This window comes from Chrysochloris asiatica, unplaced genomic scaffold, assembly GCF_000296735.1.
Source record: "Chrysochloris asiatica unplaced genomic scaffold, ChrAsi1.0 scaffold00347, whole genome shotgun sequence".
Lineage (NCBI taxonomy): Eukaryota > Metazoa > Chordata > Mammalia > Afrosoricida > Chrysochloridae > Chrysochloris > Chrysochloris asiatica.
The window spans coordinates 1,129,296-1,148,261 of record NW_006408865.1 but is presented as its reverse complement, the minus strand read 5'-3'; the positions used below and the strand labels follow the sequence as shown (position 1 = coordinate 1,148,261).

The 18,966-nt window shown below is 37.5% G+C and overlaps 1 protein-coding gene across 3 annotated transcripts in view; it reads right to left on the bottom strand.

The window, feature by feature from the left end:
• The window catches only part of TMPO (thymopoietin), a 34,332-nt gene extending 15,670 nt beyond the window's left edge, over nucleotides 1-18,662 (bottom strand). Inside the window, exons 1-4 of one of the 3 annotated variants that reach the window (XM_006875928.1) lie at nucleotides 18,159-18,662; nucleotides 8,315-8,441; nucleotides 5,957-6,115; nucleotides 324-421 (exon numbers count right to left, since the gene is read on the bottom strand). In XM_006875928.1, the coding sequence (XP_006875990.1) occupies nucleotides 324-421; nucleotides 5,957-6,115; nucleotides 8,315-8,441; nucleotides 18,159-18,437 (663 nt within the window). In that variant the 5' untranslated portion in view covers nucleotides 18,438-18,662. Of the gene's footprint in view, nucleotides 1-323; nucleotides 422-3,304; nucleotides 4,822-5,956; nucleotides 6,116-8,314; nucleotides 8,442-18,158 lie in introns of those variants that run through there. The other 2 variants (XM_006875929.1, XM_006875927.1) reach the window with 2 other exon arrangements.
• Nucleotides 18,663-18,966: the final 304 nt, after the last annotated feature.

The following is an 18,966-nucleotide window of genomic DNA, read 5'->3' as shown; positions in this document are numbered from 1 at the left end:
TTTTAAAAACTTTCAATTACAATGTTTATGTTATTCCATCTTTTAAATATTTCTCTCAAAAAGAAAAGCAAGATTGGTTTTGAACCATGCTAAGCACACAGTCAAACACAAATGAGACATTTAATAAACACTCATTTTTACGGTAACTGCAATACAGCAACAAAAAGCCCCACACATTTTGACTGCTGCCATTTAATTAATGAAATTAATAGTTTATTGAGTATGTTGGAATCTGGGTGTCAACTATTAAAGATTAAAACAGAAGACACATTAGTATTGACAGATTACTTATACCTGTACAGTGACCACAAAACTAAAAATACCTGATTGTGCTCAACTCTTCTTTGCTTGAGTGTTATTGGAGTCTTTGCTCTGCCCTTTAATGGTTCTCTCTTCTCAAGCTTGAGCTCTATTTTAGAGTCTGGAAATAACACCAGAGAAACCATTACTCTCTGAAACATCCAACAAACTACAGTCATATATTATTTTGAAACCCTAGTTTTAGGCACCCTAAAACGTAAAACAAGCTTATTAATTGGTGTTACACTGCAATAGATAAAAAAATGCTTAACTGTAATTTGCCCTTTTTTCCCTTTTCTATTCTACTTTATTCCATTTCTAAAAATCTTCCCCATTCATTAATCTGATCACACTATTTCTATTTATTCTCCTTTTCTTTTTGAATTCAAACTGCTCAGTGTGGCTTTTGTTAAACACAACATGTTGAAAAAAGACATACACATATACAATATAGTTAACATTCTTTTTCCCATAAATCACTATGATGTAATAATAAAGGTAAGTTTGTTAAAGTTTAGAATGCAGAAAAGGCTATAAGGCATTTTCATTTCAAGAATAAAAAAATCTGTTTGGTATCAAATCTCTAATAACTCAACAAGTGATAAATGACAAAGACAATAAAACAAGTGTAATTTAAGTTTTCCCTTCCTTTTATGAAGTAGGTATAACTAAGGTGGAGATCAAGAAGAATCTGTTTATAGAAAAGTACAAATCACATTATCACCTCTTTCCAATACCCATACTAAAAATAAAGGAGTTAGTCAGTATATTTTAATTAAATCATACATCATGTTGTTTATTAACCTAACAACTCATATATGTTGTTATAGGCTTCAACATTTCATTCTTCTACACTTTGATTTTATCACCATTTAAAGATCTAGATTTAAAAATACTGGTAAAAATCAGAGACATCATTTTGTGGCTATTTATCATGTTGTTGTTAAGTGCCATTGAGTCAGTTCCGACTCACAGCAACTTTATACAGGGTTTCCGAAGAGTAGCTGGTGGGTTTGAACTGCTGACCTTGTGGTTTGCAGTCAAGTGCTGTTCTTACAGTGCCATACCAGGATAGCAAAATTAAGTCAGTAATAAAACTCTATTATTAAATAATGTGAAAGTTAATTGACTACCTTCTTACCCGAGGGATAGGAATGGAATATAGCTGTTAAAAAGTGGTCAAGATACACTATGTATTTTGTTAACTTTCTAGTCTTCTACTAGTCAAAAGTAAACTTGGATGTTGCCCAAAAATGAACAGCTACAAAGTTAGTTCAAACAGTTCATTATTTATTTAGGATTAAGCTGCCAACTCCATCTTCTAACTAACATTTCTATTAATGGAACTATGTTTATATATCTATGTTTGGTGTAAGTTTATACTTATACTTTAGTAAGTAAAATTTTCATTAGTAATTGGGCAGAAATTGGTTAGACAAGATTTATAGTTACAGATTCTTTTATAAATGTGGATTTCAATAGATAACAAAACCACGATTCTCAAATAGAAGAAAAATTAAAGAGTATTTTCACCTATACCCACTGGAGTGTCAAAGATGAAATGGAAAAGGGTTGTATATCTATAAATACCTAACTTGTTGCAACTCCAAGAATAAAACACACATAAAACATGTTTCTGGAGACCACACAAAACTGTTCAAATTTAACAACTTTATTGAATTTGCAGAAGCATTCTACAGTAATACATATTTAAAATCACATAGCACTTAGCAGGTACATGTATACATGTACATTTCAGAAGACAAATAACAAATATTACTCTCAGTAAGCTGGGAAGACGGACATGAGTAGTGTAAGAATGTTAACAGCTAAGGGGAGTACCCACAGGACTATAGTTTGTTTAGGTTTAAGGCTACCATTTTCCATAAAAACAAAAATATTTGTGTTCTACACAAAAATTCTACATTTAGACAGTTTCATCTTACAATCATAAAAAATAAAGACAGAAGATAATATATTGCTTTATGTAGACAGAGACTCTGGGGGATATAGTAGTTCTTAAGGCTTTTTCTAACCCATTAACATAGATTTTCACTTAAAATCTGTAACTTTAAGCCTAAGTTTCCCAAACCATAACACACCTTGCAAGAAAAGTACTATTTAAAAAAAAAAGAAAAAAGAAAAAAAAATCCCCATCTTTCTACTATCTGGCTAATCTGACAAACTAGAGAGATGGTGAGAACACTGCACCATCCCAGAATATTCATTATCTTCTTGAGCAGGATCTCACAAAGTTTGGACCACAGATTGGGATTGGTCCCTCAGTCTATGAAGACTTGAGACACTTGCACCAAAATGTAAACCAATACATTGCTGCTTAAATCAATCATGTTTTACTACAGAGAAAACAAAACAAAAAAAATCCCAACCGTGAATAGAACTAAAAAGTGTGTCTACGTTTAAACTCTGCAGCATGCTTCTCTTGCTTGTGGGCTAACACTCACTGCACTGATTCTGAACATTATCAATGATTTACAGATAAATAAAAACCAAGCGCGATTAAGAGCAATAATGTGGAAAAGCTCTACAAGTGATGGCAGTATCAAAAGAATAAAATCATTGTTCTGAATGTGTAGCATTTTAGACTTTGTCCTAGGTATAAACAAAAATGCATACTAATAATACCAGTGAAGATCCTACTTATATTTGAATTACTGGAATTTTCTCAATTTTGAAAAGTGTAAAAATGTAAGTAAAACAAAACAGTGTATTTATTTATTTATTAAAGAGAAATATAATCTAAAAAGCTTTTAATTGTTTCTACCAGGCTTTCCATCTGAGCAACTAAAAAAATGAAGAAATTAAAAAAAAAGGTATTTATTTACTTTTATACTGCTATTTGTTGAATAGAAGCCTGACACTTTGAAATTAGCCCAGTTTTTAGACTGAAGAATTCAGAAAAGAAAATTTTGGTAAGTTCTTGAAGTTGCTAAAAAAACATCCTAAATGCCTCATATTATAGATGTCTTTGTTCTTAACTTTATCAGTGTTTATTCCCACGCTTTTTAATTGTTTTGTTTATTTCTCCTCTGAATAATGTTCCACCTTTAAAGGGAGTAACTACCAGTTTGTTCTTAGAAGCTGGATTAAGTTTGCAATCCTTCAGCCAGAGATATCGGCGACCAACAGTGGAAGACCCCATGGTATGGGCAGCCATCTTTACTTCATCAAATGCAGCCTCACAGAGAAATGAGGCTGCATCATACGTTTTGCTCAGAATTCCAAGGGCCTGGTCCTTTTGACTAGGATCAGAGCTTAGAATTTGTGCAGCCTGACTAATGTCTGCCTGCATCGCCCTAGCTACAAAGGCAGTATGGGTTGCAATCTGCAATGCTGATGCTGCAGCTTCATATGTTCTACAAAGTGCTAAATCCAACTGTTTATCACAAGCCTCAGTGGAGGCTCCTGCTGGTGGAGTGGTGGTTTCAGAAATAAACCCTAGGATTTCATCATCTACTTCTGGAACTGGTAATATCTGAGATGCTTCTCTAGAAGAAACTGGATACTTGCAAGTCAATGAAGACAGCGGCTTGTCAATCTGCTGCCATTCCTCCTTAATTACTTTTAAAATCGATTCATGGAAGGGAAAAGACAGTTCAGAATCATCTATTGTAGCAGACTGTGATTGCTGAGGTAAATCAATGCCTAAGGTAGTGAGTGAGTGAGAGACAACAGCTTTAGCAAGAGAAGACATTGATTCACCTCCAGGTGTATTATGAAATGCCATAACAGAGCCTAAATCCCTGTTCTCTACTGACTTCTCACTGCGTCTAGGGAATTTTCGTGAAGGAGATCGGTATTCCATTTCTTGGAAATGAGACTGATCAATTCTCTTCTGCATGTTTTCTACATCTAGTGGAGGCACAGAGTGAGAAGTCCCAGGTAAACTACCTACCCCACCCTGGACCAAAAGAGAATTGACATAATCTCTGATTGCCTGAGCAAGTGGTGGAGAAATTACTTGTGATCTCACAGACTCTTCCACCTCTTCCCTTTCACTGCACAGAATGGACTGATCTGAAATACGGGACCTCTCTGTACCTAAGGGCCGACTTCTACTTTTCTCTCCAGAGCAAATCTTTTCTACTATTTCTTTATAGTGAGAAGTACTGGTTTCTTTAATCCGTGAAGGAGAAGCTGTAGCAGAGGCCAACATAGCAGCAAGTTGATGCTGAGGTGATGATGCAGAACTTTTCTCTAAACCTCTAGCCTTGGAGGGGCTAGACTGGGAGGAAATAAAACAATTCCCTCCAGAGGCTAACTTCTCCAACTGTCCCCTGTCAGGCAAAGTTGTAGAAATAACAGGTTCCCTAGGTGGGTTTCTCTTAGAAGTATGTAATTTCTTAGCTGCCTGTAGTTCAGTCCTGCCCAAAGGAGGACGGACAGAGATTTCAGGAAAAGAAATACCCTGAAAAAATTCACCAGAGGGAGTAGTTGGAAGTTCAGAAAAAGGAACAAAATCCCTAGTGGACTTCACTTTCTTGTGTTCTTTCTTCTTTCCTGTAGAGGCAAAAGAGGCAGGAAGTTTAAGCATTACCTGTGTTTGAGCTTATTCTTTGCCTCTTTGCTAAAATAGTGCTGTTGAAGGAAAAGGCTCTATAGTACAATTTGGCAAACTGTGCCCTGTCGGGCAATTCTTACAAAGAGATAGGCATTTTGGGTCAAATAAAACAATTATGAAGTCAAGAAATAAGTTATCTGAGTTAACACAGCTTATAAAAATACCAAGTTGTAGTTATATTAAGAAATTTGAATGGGTGTTTATTTCATATATTATACTCACAAAGTACTTAACTATCATGGTCAAACTTTCTTAAGATAATGTATCTACTAAAAATATGGTCAACTCTGTTTTAATGTTGCCTTGAAATCAAATTATCCAGTAAATATTGCAAACAATTTAAATGCCTATTAAGATAAAACAAATGTGATAAGCAAATGCTATCAATATATATTAATGACATGGACTAAATCAGATACATACAAAGTAATAGGATTAAATCTTAAAAGTATAGAAAAGCAAGTGCTAATATTTAAACATATCACTTCCACAGATTTTTTTAAGGCACAAAATAATTCCATGCATTAAATAAATGCATATGTGAAAGTATGAATAACAGACTGGAAAGAACTATCAAATTAATATTAATGGTTGCTTCTGTGGAGGTAATATAGGAATGGGACCGATGGAGAATTTACCTGTAATATTTTTTCTCTTAGGAAAATGGGAATAGAAGTAAAAGAAGTAACTAAAAATTCTAGGTGATGGAAAATTGAATGTGCGTACTTTCTGTTTCTTAGAATTCTCAACAACAGAAGATATGGTATTTAAATTACTTGTTGTTGGTTAAGTGCCATCAAGTTGCTTCTAACTCATAGTGACCCTGTATAGGGTTTCCAAAGCTTTAAATCTTTGTGGGAGCAGAAAGCCTCATCCTTCTCCAGTGGACCAGCTGGTGGGCTTGAAGCACCAATCTTGTGGTCACAGTCCACTGTTTATCAAATGGATAATTTAAATGATGATCTGAACAAAAAATACACATTCCTTGCTAATAATATTATTTTAAATATTACCTTTTTCATGGTGACTGTATCTTAAAACAATTACATATATTAACACCATTTATAGTTTTACCTTCTTCATTGTCACTGTATCTGTCAGAATCATTACTTCCATTCTGCCTTGTATTTTCTGCTGAAGAAGAAACTGTTGGCAGAGGTGTAGATGACCTTGATTCTGTTCCATGTTCCCTCAGTTTCAGCAGCTTCTTCTCATATAGCTTCCTGGTGGTCCCTGAATTAAAGCAGAACTTTGCTTTAATACAATTCCTTATGTAGCTATTAGTTTTGCCTGTTATTTTATATTTATTTTCCTGCTATTAATTTTTATTTTATAGTTTTCAATCATAGAGTGTCCTGCTTAAGGAATAGTTAAAGCTTACTTTCAACCTCCCTTTTCTAAACTTAAGTGTGAAGACATATTATACAATGAATTGCTTTCTAAAATAGGTGTTTACTATCCTCTACCTCTCGCAAGATATTAATGTAATTACAAGAATGTTTCTTTTAATAGCATGAACTATAGACTGAAGAGATTCTACTGTAGAATATCTACTAAAGAGCCATGTACAACCAAGTCTTTTGGAGTGATGTTGTGGCTATTAATGCCAACGAGTCACTTCCAACTCCACAACTCTCTACAGGGTTTCCAAGGTGCGGATGGTGGGTTAGAACCACCAACCTTGTGGTTAGCAAGTCTACTGCTTATTCTACAATGCCACACCATGACTCCAACTCAACAGGGTTCTCCAACTGTCTAGGACTTCGATATTTTCTCCAGGATTATATAACTTTTACCCAACTTTATACTTGCCTATACAGAAAAATCATTTTTTATGAACACATAAAAGAATTATCATTCAACTCTTGAAATTCTTAACAGGGCTTTGAACTAGTTCATCCTGGTTCAATCCCTTTAAAACTCTGCTCTAAAGACACTGTTGCTGCTAAATGCTGTCAAGTTCAACTTGCAGCAACTCTGTAGAGTGTTTCTGAGAAGCAGTTAGCAGTTCGGTGCTTATCCTATAGCGCCACACCAGATTTACGAAAAGTGTTATATATTACATCTAAATAGAATTACTATGCAGTAAAACAAACAAACAAACAATGAAACAAAACAAAACAAAGTCTCATCTTTCTCCCAAGAAGCAGCAGGTAGATGCAAACTGCTGACATAGCGGTTAGCAGTCATAATCCACTATGCTACCAGACCTCCTTATGCTAAGTAGATAGCAAATTTCAATTATAATACAATTTTAACATGTTTCAACATCAATTTAAAGCAAAATATAGCTTTTTACATTAGCTATGTCTTTCCTTGCATTATGTAAGATGGATTAAAAAAAAAAAATCAAAGAATTTTTAAAAGCAAGCACACATATCTAGAAACGTTTCATCAGTAGTATTAAGATGACTATCAAATTTACTGTTTCCCTTGGAATTTTAAATAAAAGATTTAAAGACCCTTGCACCTCCACAGTATTCAAAATGTTGTATCAGAACTGACTATTCTTAAGGTTACCAGCAAACCAAATCTGTTGCCATTGAGCCTATTTTCACTCAAAGCAACCCTGTAAGACAAGACTTATAAGAAACCTACGAGGAGAACTGCCCCACAAGGTTTCCAAGGTTGCAATTTTTAGAAAGCTGGCAGCTACATCTTTCTTCCTCAGAGCAGTTGCTAACCACCAGATGAGCAGTTGAGCACTTAACACTGCTAATGCCAAGACCAAACAAAACTAAGATATTGCAAAATCATAAAGCTAAAAGTAATGAAATAATGGCATTTAGTTCTAACTTTTCTTTTATAGTCAAAGTTTTTTCCTAAATATAGCTTGAATTCTTCCAATCAAGACAAGATTTTTTAAAAAGGTTGTTGTTGTGAAGTGCTGTCTAGTCGGTTCTGACTCAGAGAGACCCTGAATAGGGTTTCCGGGGAGCAGTGGGTGAGCTTGAACTGCCAATTTTGCTGTTCAAACTGACCTTGCAGTCCAGCGCATTAACCCTCAGTGCTACACAGGATTCCTTTTTAAAGGTGTCCTTCATAAGTGAAAAAGGGTATTGTGCAACTAGCAACTGAATAACTTGAGCTCCATTCACAAATCTGTCACTAATGATGGTGGCCTCAGTTACACTATTCAGCTTTCCTCAATTGTTATATATAGACAATACTAGAATCATATGGTCTCACTAAGTTATGTGATAAGAATCACCATGTGAAACAATCTCAACAACAGAAGTAATTTTGAAGATTATCTGGCTCAATTCTATAATTTTATGTCCTTCATTAATACCCAAGGAAACAAGGACTCTGGTCATATCATATAATAAAGGACACACTGGCTCTTAGAATTCAAACTGTAACTGCCAGAGAAGGGAATACATTTTGGGGTATTGCTTCACAGAAAAGATGACTGAAATTCTATCAACTTACCCACAATAGGACCAGGATTCACTCCATATTTGAGAAGCTGATCCAGAAGATCATCATTGGTAAGCTCTGTTACATCTAGATCATCTTTATCTTCTAGTCTGGGTTTATCTGTTTTCTTTGTGGCTTTCTGTAAACAAAGTCCAGTTATCATTTCCAAACGAATTAAAAAATATTAATTTATCTATATAAACAACTCTACATACAATAATTGTGATAAACATGCAAGTTCACCTTCAAGTGATTTTTAGATATTGGGTCTTAGCAATTTAATAAAGTGCAATGCATTATTTGAAGTAATATTCTAACTTCAATTCTAATTTTGCAAATCTAATACACAATCAAGCAACTACAATTTAAAAAGCATTATTGTTAAAAGTCAATTTGGATGCACAGGGGGTTAAGCACTGTGCTGCTAACTGCAGTATCAGCGGTTCAATTCCACCAGCTACTTCAAGGGACAGAGATGTAGGCTGCCTGCTTCTGTAAAGATTTACAGTCTCGGAAACCCTAGGAACAGCCCTACTCTGTCCTCTATTCTATAGAAGCTGAAATCAACTCAACAGCAGTCAGTTGTGTGTGGTTTTTTTTTTTTTTTTTTTAATCTAAAAGGAAGGTGTGACATCAAAAATCCAAAAGAATAAAAACATTAAAAATTATTTTGGATTACACAATACATTTACATAACAACAAACTACATGCTTATTTTCTTAAAAATTTTTTTATAAAAATTATACTGCATTTCTTAAAGCATTTAACTCCTGATGGCAAGAAAGACATTAACAAAAGTGTTGCAAGGTGAAGTCAGACTGGGTTTAAACAGTTTAAACCCAGTAATAGTAAACTACTACTGACCTCTTTTGATAATCCTTAAAACTTAAATTAATCTAGAAAAATTTATAGTTTATACATAAAAAATTCCTTTAAACAAGTGTAACATAAATTAAGGTGCCCAAATTAATATTCTCTTTGTAATATAATTTATACTAGTTACTTTAATAACCAGTTTGTAACCCATGAAGAGACTTCATGGTCACATACCATCTCTGACACAGTTTATTCACTTAGATTTAGTTCTGTTATGTTCATTTCGCTAATAATTATAAGAATGTAGAATAAGTTTTGAGGGAAATCTCAAAAGGAGTTTCTTAAATAATTTAAGCAATGGCAGTATTTATTAGGAAAACTATATACAAACATCCAAGGTTAAATAGGTGAAAGGAACAAATACCTTTTAAAGTGGTGGCAAATAGCCTCACTAATCCCAGAAAGCACCAGAGTACTGAACAAAAAAAAATGACTATGTAAAAATCAGACAAAGTCAATTTAGGCTCAAATTTCTAACTAAAGGAAGCAGAAGAGTCAATCAACACTGCATCCTAGAAATATTTCATGAAAAGTGACTAAAATTATAAGGCCATACAGCTTCACTACTTTCTAATCATGTTGTGGGGGAAAGCCAGGCATTATTTGACCATGTATTATAATTTTTGTCTTTGACAAAAATTTTTAATAGCTCATAAAAAGCAAGATTATGAGGACTGCTTCTCTTAGATAGGGTAATGAGAATAATCATGCCATGTCATGAAAATTGTTTACTGATGAGGAAAAACACCATTATACAGTAAAACCTTGAAAGCCAGGACCTGTATAAGGTCAAAAGGTAAACTCAAATATTTCTCACTAAAGCAAAAACAAAAACTTACAAGATCTGAAAAAACAAGGCAATCCTGATGAGTTCTAGCTCTCATAGGTTTCACTACATTCATAATACTTTAATAAGCAAAACATCGATCAAGTTCATATTACTTGTAGACTCTTATCTCCCACCATTTGTTGTTGTTAAGTGTTGTCATGCTATTTCCGACTCATACTGACCCTGTATGGGTTTCCGAGGAGCAGCTGGTGGGTTTGAACTGCCAACCTTGTGGTTTGCAGACTAGTGCTGATCCTAGAGTGCCACACTAGGAGTTCTTCCATTATACTAATACTCAAATTTTTACTGTCAAGGGAATATCCAAGAACACGAACTTCTTGCAACAGCCTGGGGTTTTGAAATCTTTCTTTGATACTTACCATATCCCACTGTATCCGTTTATACATACACTTACCTTCTCCAGATGGTGAACTCCTTGAATAATAATCACTATTATTTGGCTCACTATCAAAACCTCAACTGTGAATTTTAACCTTGGTCCTGAGAATATGTATTTTTAAAATCTGCATCTCAGATGATGTATGCTACAGGTGAACAGAGAAAGTATCAGAGAAGACACTTGAGATACAAAATTGAATAAGACACTTCTTATTCATTTTTATATCTCAAGCATCTAAAATACAAGAGTGCCTGACAAAGAATTAAGCACCCGGTAAATGGTTTCTCCACAGAATAATTTTATGAATGTAAGTGCTATGTGAGGAGGGAAAAAAAGTTAATTATGTTTGAAAATGTGTCTTATTAAGAAACAACAAAGGTTTATCAAATTAAATTGGGAAACCAATTTCCTTATATTTTCTTAAAACAATTAAATACTTAAGCTATGTACAAATGAGTCTTAATTTGCATAAGTAAATCAACCAGAGCAGGGATTCTTACTAGGCTATCTAATGAAGACATGGACTGAGTCTGACCATGCCCCATAGACTCCTGTTGACCTTGAGATGAAAGAGAAGATCAAGGCCTGGTTGGTCTGAAGTTCTGGGAGACTTGGGAACTCCTGAGCCCATGGACACTAACCTAGCCATGGTGGGCTAGAAATGAGAGTGAAGTATCTAGCAGATAGCAAGTGGAGGGAGGTGCGCAAGAATGCCCAAACTTGCAGATAGTACCCGTATGACCTAGCTTGTATGGCTTGATGATCAGAACTCGATTACAGGACGACAAAGAAGTTTGATACAGGAAGCAAGTATAAATTGCTACAATTTGATGAACTTGACCTATACTTACAGATGTTTATTGTTGTTGAGTTGTTTCCAACCCATAGCGACCCTGTATAGGGTTTCCAAGGAGCAACTGGGGAGCCTGAACCACCAACTTTGTGGTTCAAACAGCTCTGTAGTCCAGTGCATTAGCCCATAGCGCAACACCAGGACTCTGAGATGTATTGGCTCAAAATACCAACTGAGAGGTAAGGAGTCTTCTCATCAAGATCAAGTCTGTCCTCCCGGCACACAAGGTTGATAGGGCAACTTAAGACATTGGCTACCTAAAATGGGTGTGTGTGTGTGTCGTTATGTACTGTGGAGTCAGTTCCGACTCACAGCGACCCTATACAGGGTCTCCGAGGCTGTAAATCTTGACAGGAGCAGAACACCTCATCTTTCTTCCGTGGAACAGCTGGTAGTTTTGAACTGCTGACCGTGAGATTAGCAGCCTGATTCATAACTGCTATGTTACCAGAGCTCCTTTAATGGGGGTGGGGGTAGGGGGAACTATAAAGGCACAAAGTGGTTGGCTTACAAGTTTTCAAGTTAGTTTCAGAGCGTGTGGGGTAAGGTAGAATCCTCATTGAATAGTTCTCATCTTGTCTAGATGGGTCTGGTGAAGGAGATAGGGATCGGATTCTTGATTCAGTAGTAATTGTTATCTTGACTATTTGAGGTTAAAAGGTAGAAGTTGTGTAACAAAAAGGAGGGGGTAATTAATCTTACATTCCAGGAACAGAGGGCTCTAGGGCCATCAAGAGAAAAAAGCATGAGCAGAACAAGTGATCCTAACCAGAGAAGCAATGACACCAGAGATGGAGGCAGAGGTGATGGCAGAATCTTTCTCTTTCCAAGAGTCTAAGCTGAGGACTCTAGACTCATGGAAAGAGAAAGGCTGTGTGCTGGTGGGCAGGAGGCTGGCTTGCAAAATGTGCCCTTTAGTTGTTTATAGGATTATATAATCCGGAGTGTACATCAAAGAAAAAAAGAGGGAATAGAGGCTCTGGTAACAACGTAGTGGTTACGAATCGGGCTGCAAACCATAAGGTCAGCAGTTCGAAACTACGGCTGTTCCACAGGAGAAAGATGAGGCGTTATGTTATACAGCCTCGGAAACCCTGTACAGGGTCACTATGAGTCAGAACCGACTCCACAGCACATAACAACTGTTAACTGATGGTGCATGGAAGGAACTGTAATCATTGTAATGAAAACAAAATATGATTGGTTGAGTGCAAAACCAATATTCTCCTATGTTAAACTATCACTCAATTCACAATAAAAGCTTAAATAAATTTTACTGATTTCTGCCTCCAGAGCCCTTTCTTCCTTTAAATGAGTCACGCAATCTAGGCCACATTTAGTTTTAAAAAAAAGAGAGAAAAAGAAAGACATATATATATATATATATATTATGTGCCAGGACTTACTCTCTAGTTTGTTCTCTGTTGCCAGATAATCGCTAATGTCTTTTTCAACTTTGAAAATCCAGTATTCTAATTTCATTAATCTCTACATTTAGTAGCCCTGAATTCTTTTTATAATTATTATAAAATATGCTAACAATCTTGTTGTCCCCATTTCACTTGTACAAGTGAGGAAACTGAAGCCTGGCTAACTAACTCAGGCAATCTGCATACTACACTACACAGTTACTTTCTATAAACAAACTTTATAAATGATTTTCACATCTTTATTAGCATCCAATTCTGAAAGCTATATTACAGTAACTTTCTACTGTATATATTGTTCTGACTACTAAAGACAATACAGTAAAAAATCACATATTGTGTGACAATACCATTTACTGAGCAACTAACTTTACATGTAATCTTCAATCTTATCAAGTAGCTATTATTCTCGTATTACTTGGAATTTAAATCCATATAGCCCTAATTTGGAAGTCTGTATACTTAACATTTTACTGTAATATAGAGCAGTCACTTTATGTATTTAATTTACATTTACTATCACTAACATACTTCTTCTTGGGTGCACTGTGGCTTTGTAGGATAAGCATTGGTCTACTACCCACAAGGTTGGTGGTTGGGTCCCCAGAAGTTACTTGAGAGAAACTTTCTGTTTCTGCAAAGATTTATAGCTTCAGAAACCCTAAAAAAGTTCACTATGAGTCAGAACCAACTCAATGGCATTTAACAACAATAATATACCTATTACAGTTCTGTTCCACATCTTTAAATATTTTGTCAGGCATTCCTAATCCACTAGACCAGATCACTCAAGAATGCTATGCTTCACTGGATCCCAAATAGCTACATCTTCACGCTTTGCACCTTGGAACAAAAAAGCAGATTGCCAACTTTATAAACGTTTATGTATGTACCCACAATCTGCATCACTTCAATACCTAAAACTATTAGTATCATCAAGATAGCAGTTCAACAACAAACAACCGTAGGGATAAGAAAATTAAAAACCAAATTCAAGTTTTGAAAATATTTGTCCTATCACACTAAGTGGACCTAAGAAAGATCATAGAGATTACTGAAATTAAACAATTTTTCCTTCAAGTAAAAAATTCTTCATAAACTCATGATTAAATAGAAAGTTTATGCTATACAAATATTTAATCTTAGATGCATGTAAACATTTTATTAGCTTAAAATCACTCATCACTTTAAAAAATCTATCTTACTCGTATGTAAGTCTGAAGTAAAAGGTTTAAATTTGGTTTTCTCCTTTCAAGAAATTTGATCCTACATTGTTGTAACTATGAATCATGACCAAAATGAAACTATGAATTATAACCCAAACAGTCAGTAAATTAACAAATGGACTCATAAGGATAAAATTAAACAAATGAAGAAATTTAATTTAAAATGCAGAATAGTTTTATGGACCAATTATTATAAATGCTCTAAGGTTCCTTTCTTGTAAATCCAAAGTATTTTTTTCTTTGCCTCTATTAGGCTTTAAAAAACATTCTCTCACTTATACTTAATGTACTTTAAAACAGAAAATGACCAGCACAAGATTGTTGTTAAGTGCCTTCGAGTCAGTTTCCACTCACAGCAACCCTATATAGGGTTTCCAAGGAGCACTGGGTAGATTTGAACCAACAACCTTGTGATATGCAGTAAAGTGCTGATCCTACAGCACCACACAAAAAAAGATTAGCTTTTTCAAATGGTTAGAACAACTGAATCTAGCTAAAGGTACATATTTTTAAATTCAAATACTCAGAGATAACCTAAATGCATTGCTATGAATTAATTTTTTTTCTACATGGAGATAATCAAAACATTCAAAAGATATAGAAGCCTTAGCATAATGTCATAGTTGTTGTTAAGTGCCGTTGAGTAAGTGCTGACCCATAGCGACCCTGTATAGGGTTTCCAAGGAGCGACTGGTGAGCTTGAACCACCGACCTCGTAGTTCAAACAGCTTTGCAGTCTGGCACATTAACACACAGCACCACACCAGGTACTCTTAAATACTCATTCCTTTAGCTAATTTACATAGTGCTCAGCACCTTGTACAACATGGAAAATTTGTTAAAGTAATAAGAATAAATAACATGGTTGATCATTTTTTGAAATACAAGAAATTAAATTCTTATGGGCATGGGTGGAGGTCTACAAAAATTACTCTTCAGTAGCGTAGTGGTTACGAATCGGGCTGTGAACCTTAAGGTCAGCGGTTTGAAACTACCAGCCGCTCCGCGGGAGAAAGATGAGGCTTTCTACTCCCGTAAGGATTTACACCCTCGGAAACCCTGTACAGGGTCGCTATGGGTCGGAACCCACTCGACGGCACTTAACAACAACAATAACAACAACAAGTAGGACCACATGATAAACAAAAAAGATCAAACCCATTGCCATCAATTAGATTCCAACTCATAGCAGCCTTATACAGGCAAAGTTGTTAGTGCCATTGATTCAGAGCAACCTTATGCACAACAGAATGAAACACTGTCCAGTCCTACGTCATTCCCATAACCATTAAGCTTGAGCCCACTGCTGCTGCCACTATGCCAATCCATCTCCTTGGGGATCTCCTTCTTTTTTGCTGACCCTCCACTTACCTAGCACGATGTTCTTCTCCAGGGAAACAAAAAGAAAGGATCAGTAGCTGGAAAATACAGCCATGGTGATAGAAATTATGTTAGAGATAGTATGACTGAATCTTGCAAGACCAAAAACTCGTTCATTGCAAATACCGTCACCAGATGAAATAGTTACATATCATCAGTCAAAAGAAGGCCAGAGGCCAACCATCAATTGCTCAAGTTCACGCTGAAGCTGAAGAAAATTCAAACAAATCCATGAGAGCCAGTTTGACCTTGAACATACCCCCTGAATTTAGAGACCATCTCAAGAACAGATTTGAAACATTAGACATTAGTAACGGAAACCAGAAGCATTGTAAGATGTCATCAAGATCATTAAGAAAGAAGGAAAACACCAAAATGGACATCAGAAGACACTCTGAGACTTGCTCTCCAGCAAAAGGACAGAGAATAGAACAGCACTTACAGGGTTTCCAAGGTTGCAATCTTTACTGAAACAAACTGCCTCATCTTTTCCAGGGAGTGGCAGATTTCCTCAGATCTTTCAGGTTAGATGTAAAACGCTTAACCATTGTGCTACCAGGATTTTCTAGAGCACATATTAAGAATTCATAACTGACATTTAAAATCCTTATATTCAGATCTTCTAACACCTAATGAGATGGATTAGCCAAGTGGCAGCATCAATGGACTCAAGTGTGGCAACAGTATTGAGGTTGGCACATGATCAGGCAGTGTTTCCTTTTGCTGTGCATAAGGTCGCTATGAGTTGGTAACGACTTGATGATACCTAACAACAACCTCCCAAAGAACAAGGTTGTTGCTGTCAAGTGCTATGAGTCAGTTCTGACTCAGTGACCCTGTATAGAGTTTCCAAGGAGCAGCTGATGAGTTTGAACCGCTGCCCTTGTGGTTGGCAGCCCAGTGCTCATCCTACAGCGCTACACCAGAAATTCAAGAACAGGGTTGTTGTTAAGTGCCGTTGAGTCGGTTCCAACCCATGGCGACCCTGTATAAGATTTCCGAGGAGCGGCTGGTAGGTTTGAATCGCCAGCCTTACAGTTCAAGTCAACTTTGCAGTCCAATGTATTAAGCTACAGCGCCATACCAGGACTCCCAAGAACAAAGTTGTTGAAAGAAAAACACCAAAATCAAACAACTGAACATCAGAATAATAGTGAATAATCTTAGTATGTAGACACACACCACAAAACTGCCACGATCCAACATTTACACAGATCAATACAGGGTTCTACAGCGACTTATTTTTTCTAACTGTACAGATTTAAATTACCAAAATAGTTTGAGGGTTATTTTTCCAGAGGGGAAAATGACTAAGATATAGTTTCATCCCCAAAATACATGTGTTTATTATATGTGTGTGTGCAGAGTGGCTTTCTCTAAATACATAAGAGACTAGAAACAATAAAGTAAGGTTGTTCCATTATTTACATAACAATAATTTGGCACTACCATGTGCTAGGTAGGGATTGCTAATCGCAAGGTTGGCGGTTCCAACCCACCAGCCACTCCTCGGTAACCCTATACAAGGGTTGCTATGAGTTGGAACCAACTGATGGCACTAACAAAACAAAAAAACTATGTGCCAGGCACTAACATAAGGTATTGTTTAAGATTTTCAAAGACATTTCCATGTGTCTATTACAGCTTTCATTTCCTGGTGGTTCATTTAGGAAAACACATCAGATGGATTTTTTTTTTTGAAGACGGTAAAAGTTTAAAGGAAAAAATTAAAAAAAAGGAACACAGGGAGAAAGTGGAATAAACGATATTACATTAACAGGATTGCAATCATTGAGATGAAACGAAATGTACGATTTGTTAAATGTGAAACTGATGATCTGCTCTGTAAACCTTCACTTAATTCACACACAAAAAGCTTACAAGTTAAAAATAAAAAAAAAAGAAAGAAAACTGAAAAGAATGTTATAACTTTGAAAGCAATCTTGACAGACTGTACTAGAAACCACTCAACATCTGACAAAGCATTGGACATCTGAACTACTACATTCTTTTATGATGGGAATCCTGGGAATTTAGCAGTCAAACCAACGAAATACTTCAGAACACAACACGCAGTTCCTGGAGCTAGTCTTGAGATTTATGTAGGATCTGACATTCCAAATTTGCAATACAAGAAATGTCTTGAAATTAGCACTTTTCTGGTTCCGAAAAAGTATTTTCTTTCTGCATGCGAAATTTACAAAAAAAGAAATAAAAATCTTTCAGTAACTAGAATTTTCCAATACTTGAACGTTTATGATTAAGTGTTTAAAAATAAAAGCGCTCCCTTTTAAATACTCTTATAATTTAAAGTCCCTCCGCGCCAAAAGATGACCTGTTGCTGAAAGCGAGAAAGACAATCAAGAAAACAAACGGTTCAGAAAGAGCTCTAGTTTTGAAACAAAACAAACAACGATAAAAAGGCGGGAATTTCCTGATTTCAAATTTGGGTTATAAATTCTTAAGTCACAAAGTGTCCTCCAGAGAGCGCTGTGCGACTGTGACGAGTCATTTCAGTTAAGAAAGCGGGAAAATGCTCGAACCCAGCCTCCGGCACTGCAGGGCTGGCCCTCCGGAGCCTACGGAGAGCGCACCGCAGGGTAGGGGGTCTAAATACACGCGCGGGCCAGTTTTTCCCACGTGCCAAGGAATGCCAGCAATCACCGGACTTCCCACTCCGAGTCACACAACGCCAAAACACGGCCGCCCGGCCGCTCCAACTTCTCAGGACTCCGCTCTCCCGCCGCCCAGGAGGCCCGCGGGGGAGCCGCGGAGGGAGAGGCCGCGGCGGGGCCGAGTGCGCGGCGCGCTCCGCCAAACGCCTGCCCGCCCTCCCGCCCGCCTTTGTGGACCGGCCGTCCTTACCCGGCCGACGGAAACGCGGCTCCGGCCTGCGGCGACAACTCCGGAACCGAAAACCGGGGTGGGCTCGCGCTCCTCGTCGCTGGAGAAGTCAGGGGGCCCCTTGCTGTTGGCGCTGGCGGCGAGTGGCGGCCGGTTACGCGCCGTGAGGTGCTGCAGATAGAGCTGCACGTACACGTCTTTGCGCTGCTCGCCGGGCGGGAGCGTCACATTGTTGGCGATCAACTCACTCTTCAACTTCTCTTTCGTCAGCACCGAGGGGTCTTCTAGGAACTCTGGCATCTCCGCGGCGAAGCCCCTTCCCTGCAGCCTTCACACCCGCCGCTCACGCCGGCGCGCTCTCCTCCCCCGGGGCCGCGATGCCGTCTCCAAGCCTCCCGGCTCCCGCCCGATAGGAGCACCACGGAACAAAGCAACGGACACAAAGCAAAGCGCAAACGGACACAAAGCCCCCCGAGCAGTATACGTCCCAAGTGCGGCCCAAATAGAACCCTACACCAACCTCAGCCCACACACTACAAGCGAAAGGAGAGCGCCCAGCTTCGCCCACGCCCCAAGAACACGCGCCGCCATTGGCCAACGGCGGGAGGAAAAGCGGCGGTGATTGGCGGGACGGCTCGCGCGGGTTCCATTAGCCGCGACGCGGTGCGAAAGGTTGTGGAAACGCAGTTTAAAAGCCGCTCGGGCGGGAGCCGAGTCTTGGGCAAAAGCGTCCGGCCCTTTTCTGTTTCCCTTTTCTCCACCCTTCCCTGTAGATTCTGATAAGAGGCTAATCGTCGTGCTTTTGTGCGCGGCTTCCTCTCCCACCCCT